At 49.9% G+C, this 9,651-nt stretch overlaps 1 protein-coding gene across 1 annotated transcript; it reads right to left on the reverse strand.

The window, feature by feature from the left end:
- Positions 1–267: 267 nt before the first annotated feature.
- LOC103778174 (cytochrome P450 20A1) lies at positions 268–9,546 on the reverse strand (the record flags this gene model as incomplete). The annotated part of the gene is made up of 8 exons (XM_008945748.1): positions 268–388; positions 1,730–1,784; positions 2,150–2,265; positions 3,716–3,794; positions 4,495–4,662; positions 5,254–5,399; positions 9,243–9,409; positions 9,497–9,546. Coding segments are annotated over 8 exons (902 nt in total), but the record flags the coding sequence as incomplete, so codon positions are not given.
- Between the last annotated feature and the right edge of the window lie 105 nt (positions 9,547–9,651).

Genomic DNA, 9,651 nt, shown 5'->3' on the forward strand with positions numbered 1-9,651 from the left:
AAAAATAAAGGCACAGTGTTGACCAGTCACCATCCCAGCTCTGTGGGCCCTTGAAAAGAGCAGCTTGGTGCCCATGTCTGCAGCCCTACAGCAGATTCTCTCTGTGCTGCAAGTCACCCCGTGGTTTGATCATTTCCAGAAAAAGGAAGGAAGCTTTTGGATGCCTTCTCCTGCCCCAGTGTAGGCTGGGCATCAGGCTCCAGCCCATGAAACCTCTCTCCACCATACGAGGTAACCTTCCTTTGCAGTTCCTTCTGTGGGACCCACCTGAGCTGCTCAATCTTCTCCTGTGTAATTGGCCCCTTCCCCAGGACACGGTCCAGCTCCTTGTAGAGATTCTCCTGAACATCTTCAGAGGTTGTCAGGAAGTAGACTGCCCAGGTACACACTGGGGAAGAAATCAAATTAAGACTGAAAATCCAGTCCCTTACAAACTGCATTCAGTGCTCTTCCTTCCTGTGTTTGCAAGATCACTTTTTGACCCAGAGAAGGGTGAGCTCTGCTCACAGCAGCCTGTACTGGTTCTGTATTCAGGGGCAGGAGTGGAGGCTGAACTTCTGTGTAACAAAAGACCCTGCAAGCTAAAGTTCTTCCAGGGCTATGAGGAGCTTGGTGAGCTGTGCAGGACACCGAGCTGTTCAGCCTCAGAGCTCTGGGGAAGGGATCACACAGCCCAGCAAGCCCTGGGGAACCAGGGTTATTAGACCAACCATGCCAATGAAAGGCTGGTTTGTCCCAAACATCAGAAGAGTCCCCTAATTAGGGGTCTTCTCAGCACATCTCAGGTGATGGCTCCAGATGACCAATGCCTGGGGCTCCTGACAGCAATAAGGACAGCAGAGCTTTCTGCAGCAGGTGGGCCAGCACTTGTCTGCACCTATTTTGTGAGGCAGTCAAGAGATATCTTTAACAGCAGAGTGAAAAAGAAGCCTTGCATAAGAACTAAGTCTATAGATGATGCAGTTTCCCTAAAGCTACAAGGAAATTCTTCTACTACTCCTGTCTATTCATGAAAACTATCAGGAATCCCTGAGGAATCAAGCCCCTTAAAATTAGTCTCCCAGGAGTACACAGAGAGGATATTCTCTGGTGAGAGCATTAGCACAGTTGCCAATTTTACTCTCCATGTTCTTTAACACCCAGCTGCAGTTGGGGGGTTTTCTTTGGAGTCCCAGCCCCCTGGCTGAGACACAGGGCCTGAAAATCTTCCCTCTATCACAAGAGATTTTACACAGCTCCAGTTCCTTGGTTTGGTTTCTTTTTTTTTTTCACAATCTTTGCACAAATCCCAAAGTAGCACCTTTGAAACTTTTCCACACCTGAAACACACCTATCCCCCAGAAATCCAGAGCAGCCAGTCAGACTCCAGCACTCTGCTCTAATTCCCTTCCCACGTGCCAGAACTCGTTTTACAACATGATCTTTGTGGCTTACATCTTTTGGTGCTCCTTCATCAAAGTCAGCATCAGTCATTTGGGGTTAGAATGGCAGCAAAAAGCAACGGGAAGAAATTCTGAGGTTCACCAAAAGACTGGGAAGGTTGTCAGACAGCTTAGCTTCAATTCCCTGGCTGTGAGGCTGTGTTGGGAGCCTGATGTAAAAATCAGCTTCTTCTTCTATACATCTGTAGCTCAGAATGAGGCATGTAGCTTTTTATTAGCCTGGAACAAGCCTCATGTCATCATACACTATAGATAAGGATGGAAAATCATCTCCAATCTGTACTTACAGTTAGCAGTGATCATGCATCCTGCCAAGGAGAAAATCATTGTATCTTCCAGAACCTGGGAAATAAAATCCACTTCAGAGAATTAAATTTGTAAGACTGTAAAGATAAAAAAGAAGTAGCACGTTCTTCACCCAAGCACATGAAATCTCCTTCATGCAGAGAGCAGGAAATACATCTAGAAGATATAGATTAAACTCTCTATAGAACTTCCACTGGAATGGCACATGAGACACACTTAATACTAACATAGTTCTGATTTATAAAAGCAGCAATGGAGCAGTGGCAGGCAGAGCCACCAAAGTCTGACACAATTCAACACTGTAGGGGTGGGGAAAAGAACAGAAGCCCAGCTTCAGTAAGGACTCTGACATAAGATGCCAAAACTCCACCCCAGTGCCATGATGTAGCAGCCCCACAGACCTGCTGGTCACTCAGGCTCCCCTGCAGCAAGGTGTCCATGAAGACCTGCCTGCTGAATGACCTGCCCCGGCGCTCCTTCGTGACCCTCCTCAAGGTGGATTCCAGCTCCAGCAGAGCTTTGGAAGCAAAACAAAACGAGTATTTTAACACTGGTCACCCTGAGAGCAGCAGATCCACCTCCCCAGGACTCTGAGAGCAGCTGTCCCTGCTGGGCTCCCCTGCAGGAGCAGCCTCTGTGACACACTCCTGGCACTTTGGAAGGTGGCATCTCCAATGCAGCTGCACGTGGAGGAACCACAGAAACCAGGCTGGCTATAAAACCCACCCTGACAGGTACTCTGGGAGCTGAAATCACCTCAGGGGAAGTCAAGTAACAGTGAATGTTGAGCCATCAGAGAATGTGTTTAACCAGCCCCCACAAAATCCACCTGAGGCAGATAACAGCAGCTGTGTGGACTGCAGAGTTCCAGTCACTGAGGGGCTGCAGCACCTCCAGCCACTGGTGGTGTCCCCTTTGCCACAAGCACAGTGTGAGAGGAGGCTCTGCACAGACAGAGAGGGAGGTGGGGAAGGTGTGGAGGGGGCTGGCACAGAGCCCACCCATTCTGGGTGCCTAAGTCCTGGTGGCTCTCGTGGGAACTGAGGGCAGTCAGGACCTAGGCACTACTGGCTGTCTGGTTTAAATGACCTACTCAAGACTAGCCACAAAACACAGAGCTGGATCTGAAACTCAATTTACCAAGGCCAAATGCAGCCCTTTCATCTCAGAACTACCCTTCCTCCCTCTTCTCTGCACAGGAAGGCCAGCAGCACTTAAAATACCAAACCTCAGCATGTGGAGTTTGGGAACTGTTTAGGATCTAGGAGTTTGGGAAATTAAGATCAGTCAATCCTGAAAGGTTTTAACAATTAACAACAAAGACAGGACAATATCTATCAGTCAATCCTGAAAGGGTTTAACAATTAACAACAAAGACAGGACAACCAAAAAAATAACTTACTGTGAAATTCCTAAGAAAAAAGCACTGCCATAACAGACAAATCTTGTCACACTGAAAAACCACATCAGAAGCTATCACATGGAAGTTGTCCATCAAAGCAGCACCTCTGTATTTGTGTTTTCTATCCTGTGACTCTCTAGCAGCACATTCACCAAATGGTGCACCCTAAGAATGACCACACAGACCAACCCAAGAGGCTCCACCTGTCTCCACCTAGTTGCCAAAAGAGGTCAAAAGTGGGGGCTAGGAAACAGAACAGGAATTCAGCAAACACACCCTGATACTTCCCAGGATCCTCTGTCACTCTCCAGATTGGACAGATGGTGGAACTACACCTGGAACCAGAGTTCTAGTCCTATAAACATCTTGTGCAGTGGCAGGCTTGTCACTTAACTCTAAACCAGTGGTGTGATGTGAGAGTAAGGGGGAAATGTCTGGTAGCTTCTGGCACAACCACCAAGTCTGCAGAAAAGCCCAGACAGCTGGGCAAACTGTTTCCACACAACAGCTAACTCCAGGTATTAGTCACAGTGGGAGGTGTGCTGTGATGTTGGAAGGAACCTACCATCTTCATAGAGCTTCTTCCTAGTCATGTTTTTGTCAAGGGAGCCATCCAAGAAACCTTTCCCAATCTCTGACCAGATCTGAAAGAAGGACAGAGAGAAGCACATCACTCACCACAGGCTGAGCCTGCTGGGACTCTGCTCTTCTTCCCTGTTCAGGGAAATTAGAACACCAAATAAAATGAGGACTTCCTGTGAGTGTGGCACAGGCCTCCTTATGACAATCATCATCCATTCCATCTATGACAGCTGAAATTTGAGTTAAAATGAAACAACTGTTATTGCAGCTGCAGGGGACAAGGCATGGGAGTCTTGACTAGGACATGGAGCTGTTTATTTCCCACCTATCATCCCCAGATGTTAAATCTGCAGCTTGGGACCTCCTCAGATTTTTCCTTCTCTCCCATGTCCCAGAGCCTTCAGAAGACCTTTGAAAAGTTCCACTGGCATTCCCAGTAGAGTTTAACTGACTTAGGTACCAAATCCCTCTCCAGTGCCACTGGTTCTGGGTTCCTCATCCCCACAGACCCTCTAGAAAACGAACAACAGCAGAATCAGCAGTAGGATCCTTCTGGAAACTTCACTGACTGGGACAACTGAGGCAGAGCCCTCAAGCTCTTCAGCTTAATGTTAGATGAATGTTCAAGTCTCAGCAGCAGCTGCTGCTGCAGTGTCCCCAGAGACAGGCCCTGTGCTGTGGTGGGGCAGACTCCCCCAGGATTCCCCCAGGGCTCCCCCAGGTCTCCCCCAGGGCTCCCCCAGGGCTCCCAGTGGCACTTACTGCGTCGTGCTGCCGGCGGAACCCGATCACCGCCCGCTCATCCTCAAAGCTGCTGCCCATGGCTGCCTGTGTGACAGACTTCATGGCAAAGCCCAGCATGTGCTGGCAGAGGGGCACGTGCTGTGCCTCAGGGAGGGAGAGCCACTTGGCTAGCAGCTCTTCTGACAGCTTGAGAGGGAAGGAACCATTAGTTGGCAGTAATATACCCTGGAGACGTCCCAGGCAGAGCCCACCCCAACAGCTGTGGCACAGAGCTACACTCTCCCCAGGGCTTCCTGCTCTTCTTAACTTGCACAGTCACATTTTAGCCTCACATCTTCTGCCTCTTCCCAAGGTTCTCCCCCAACAAGGCAGCCTTGTCCTCTCTTGTTCCCTCTGTCCCAAAAGAAACCTTAAAACCTTTAACACCAGTGGCTCCAGACTGGGAAAACAGATTGTATTCTGGCTGCTGGCCTGCCTCAAACAGAACAGTTCTTCACCTCCTTGTGGTCTCAGTGGCTGGTTCCTTGCTCCTCCCTCCCATCCTAGGAAATAAATCTAGAATCCAGATGCTCCAGTATGTTTTAACTGCATTTGGTCACCAAGCTCAGCCCTTCCCCCCAGCCCACCAGAGAAACCAAACACCCACCCCACACCCGACAGGGCAGAGGCTGTTTGCTGTCTCAGATGCTTACAGCTCCAGCACTGACTGCATGGAGCTCCTTTACCTTCCCCTGTGAGCCACAAGGGCTCCTCTGCTCTAGAGAGGCAGTTACACACCTTCTGGATGAGGGCAAAGTTACTCTGCAAGGACGTGGTCACACCATTTTCATACAGCTTCCTCCTCATGTGGCTCTCTCCTGTATCCCCACTCAGGCTGGACTGGTACCTCAGGAGGGACTTCAGCATGGTCTCAAAGGGATCCACTGAAAGCAGATAAAGGAAAGAGCATTTAAAAGTCAGTCAGAGCACCCAGGGATGATGGAAACAGCAACTCCTTTAACTGGGCACTGCTGCTTCTGGGTGGTGGGCAATCAATGGCTCCTCACTGACCCCAGGAGCAGTCCCTCTGGGGTGCCAAGCACCTCTTCTTCAGTGGACTGGGACCTCCACAGTTCTCTTCTCCATGGCAGGGCACCACTCTGTGGTTATCTCCCCCTGCAGACTCTTCCTGCTGGCTCTACCAAGTAGTTCTTTCATAGTAAAGCCTTGGAAGCTCATTCCCAGCTTTCCAGTTCCCAGCTGCCTGTGCCTCTGAGCTGGTGTCAACAGTGTCCCCTCCTCCTCTGGCCTGGCCTGCAGCCCCTCTGGCACATTCCCCCTGAGATCTGTCCCCCTCCTGCCCTGACCACAGACAGATCAGCTCCCATGAGAGACTCAGCCAGAGGCAGCTCTCTGCACTCCTCACCCTGCCTCACAGCCCCAGCAAACCTCATTTCCCAAATCCCCTTCTGATGAGCTCTTCCCAGACCTCTCTCTGTGCACTTCTTTCAGCTCTCTGCCTCCAGCAGAGAACCCTTGACAGAGAACAGCACCCCACGAAGCTCCAGAAGGTGTTCTAATCACTTTACACTCCATCTTCCCTCCACCCAGACACTGCAGAAACCACATCTCCATTTCCACATCTCCCTCTTCCACATCCACAGCTCACTTCTGCTACATCTTAAACCCTGAATCTCACCCCCAGGGGCCTCTCCTTAATGAATTTGCTAATGTACATCAAGAGTCAAAGAAAAGCTGCACAATAAAGCCTGGCAGGTGCTTTTCCCTAGCCTGGCAGGTGCTTTTCCCTAGCCTGGCAGGTGCTTTTCCCTTTCCACACACTTTTTTTTTGTGTTTTGCAGAACTGGAAAAAAATCTTGAAGGCACTACTTGGAAGCAACAACCAGGGAGCTCTCAGGAGGGATGTTTTCCCTGTTTATCCCAGTTTGTTATTTCTCCCAGATGGAAAGTGAAACCTCCAAGGCATCAGAAAAGATCTGGGCTGGGCTAGCCAGGTGTGACTCTACCAGCTGGGGGGGTATCTGGGATCCCCAGCAGGTATCAGGGCCTCATTTTGCTCCTGGACAAGCAGAGCAAAGAGACAATTCCCACCTGGAGGTGACTTCCTACCTAATGACACAAAAGCAGCTCACGAGGCCAGAGGTATGAAGAGGGTGAACTCTCCTAAATGCTTTTCTCTCACATAATTTCCCTTCCAATGTTTTTAAGCTCTGCCCCTCACCCCCTTTTCCCACTTTTCATGGCAAGGAGTGTGGAGATGTGTTTTTGGCACAGCAGGTGGTACCTGTGGCTCTCCACGTGGAGCAGGCTGTGATGTGACTCTAGCTGCTGCTGACAGCTCCTCCCCCAAGGTGCTCTGCCACCACAGTTCCCTGCAGACTGGCCCTGGCAGAGCCTGGGCTAGCCAGAAAGGAATGAGACTGGTGGTAGAGCCCACACAGCAAATCTGGCAAGCAGAGGCATTTGGAGAGGCTCAGCACCAGCACCAGCACCAGCAGAGACTGCAAAGTTCTCCTGGTGCATAGGAAAGAAAACTCTTGGATCAGTGACAGGCTCCAGTTTTTCCTTCTCTGTCCCCAGTGCAAACTGGCACTCCCAGGACACCCCCTGTGACCTCAGGCTGTCCTTTGCTGAGGGCTGGCCCTGCCCTACAGGATTTGGGAAACAGCTACTTCTCCATGGCTAGTGACTCCAAACTGCCTCTTGGAGACAGAGCTCTGTCCTGCCAGCACTTCCCCAGACTTCTTCCTTGGTCCTTGTCTTGAAAACATTTCCAGGGCTGCATTTTCAGTCCTTTTAGTGAAGTATATAAAAATTTCAACTGCTTTTTCCACTTATAAGGAAATTTTCTTTCTCACCCCAAGGACCTCAGGGTGCTGCCCTGAACACTCTTGGAAGTAAATACAGAGAAAAGATCTAACTCTGGATAGCCAAGACAGGTGCTAAGCAGAACTGAACATCCTCTGAAGCTGCACAGAGGCCAGGATCCATCGCTCCATCTCCAGCATTCAACACTCTTCAGGTTCCTTGTCCCAACCCAAAAGGTGACGTGGACCCATCAGGGTTTTCCCTGTGGGCCTCTGCTCCTGGCAGGCCTGGACTGCCTCCTCACTTTCACAGGAATCACCACTCAAGTTTTAATTCCTTTGAATTCTCCTTGCAAATTAATCTTAACCAAGGTTCAAGAGGCCATGAAAACATATCTGCTTCAAACACTGCTCTAAGCATGAGGAAAAACAGCACCTAGCACTGGAACCTGGTAATAAACATGACTGCAATCAGTCCAGCTTCAAGGCTCTCAAGACAGGCACTGTCAGCACCTCTCTCCTTCCCTCTCCAAGAAGTTTGGCCATACCTGTGACACACACACATGACACACCCCCCACAGGTACCCCCTCTGCCTCCCTGTGTTAACTCCTCCTGGTGTGAGGTCACCCAGGCAGCTGCTAACACAGGTGAGAGTGTTTCACCTCCACAACCCAGCCCCTCTCTCTCTCTTTCATTCCTTGTATCCCATTAAATCCAGCTTCAGTGATGACCCAAGTGGTGTCCAAGCAAATTCTGAACTGAAACTCCAACAGAAAGACAGTTCTACCACCTTCCTTGTTAAGGAGTCATGTTACCAAAGAAGCATGGCACACATTTGCTACCTCATCCCATCCTTAAAAAAATTTGTTTAGCCCCTTGGCAGAGCAGGACACCAAACTGCTCTGTAGCTGCCTGGGTCACTGTTCCTCCCACTTAAGTCCAGGCACTGCATTGGTTTTTCTCCAGTATTTGTATATTCCCAAATTCAGCCCAACTTGTCTGCTGAGGGGCCCGTCATCACTGCCCTGAGCTCTGAGAAACTGCCTGCTCAGCTTCCCCCAGAACACATCTGAGGACATTCAGATCTCTCAGGGTGAGTTTCCACCTTCTGGAGTGTCACTGCTCTCCACTGCACCTCGCTGATCCCTGTTAACTCCCACTCCTCCCTCAGATTGTCACCATTTCTTTTGGAGTTGGCCGTGCAGTGACACAAGCAGCTTCCCCACCAGCACACAGCCATGCTGAGAGATCTGCCTGTGCCTAAATTCAGCCTGCAGGGCAGAGGGGTGTGACAGCACCTCACTCAACCCTGTGAGATGAAAACTGCAAAAATGAGAGGTTCAACCCAAACTGTGATCACCTCAGGAGGCAAAACACCCATACATTAAAACACGCTCCTGGGACTCAGATGATCAACTGAGCTACCAGCACCACTGGCCACTTCCAAGGCTGGAAAATCATTAAAGGTTTTCAGCACTGAATTCTATACACCAAAGAAAGTTAAAGAACTTTACAAGCCTTCACACTGAACCATCCACGGGTGCTACCACAAACTAGCCCAGCTGTTTTCAGACTTAATTTAGCAAATTTCCCCCTCTTAAACTGTATTTCAAGCTGCTTTTAAAACGTATGCCAAATGGCTACAAGATCTTCCCCTTGCTGTTCCAAGCGACCAGTGGGCATGATGCTTTCCACAAATATTTGCCTGTAGGGAGGGGGTAAAAGACACAAGCATACTCATTTCTCAAAGGCCACTGGACAGCAGCAGCTCTTGGTTGGTGATATTCAAGTCCAATAAGAAGGACCTTAGTAAGACACACCTGAACCCCCATGTCAGCTGCAAACTAAGCCTCACTTTGTTCCTTACTTAGACTGAAACTCCAGCTTCCTTTGGCACAGGATGCCCAGCAAGGCCAGAAGGAATAAATGGACTCAGAGACAAAGCAAAGGGCACTTACAGGGCCGGTTGGGGTTAATGTGTTGTTTGAGGAGATCAATGGAGCCAAGGCTGACAACAAGACGCCTTCCAAACCAGAAAGAGACCAACGGGCCATACTTCTCATGAAGGTTCACCAGGAACTCGTGCAGACTGCTGCTGGCAATGATATCTGGCAGGTTGCCATCCCTGAGGAGCACAAGGAGGATACCTGGTCATGAACAGCACCTGCTACCAACGCTGAACTGGACTGACACGGAGAGGGACACCACTCACTTTTCATCAGTCGGAGCCAGCCCAGGGATACCTGATGCTTGCCTTGATGCCTGGAGTGAAAGAAAACACATCAACGTCCTTGAACTCAAGATTTCACGCAAGCCCCGCAGCTCTCCATCAGGATTTCCTACGTGGACACGGCTGCAGCCCCGACA

This window comes from Merops nubicus, unplaced genomic scaffold (genome assembly GCF_000691845.1).
Source record: "Merops nubicus isolate BGI_N331 unplaced genomic scaffold, ASM69184v1 scaffold31938, whole genome shotgun sequence".
Taxonomy (NCBI): Eukaryota; Metazoa; Chordata; class Aves; order Coraciiformes; family Meropidae; genus Merops; species Merops nubicus.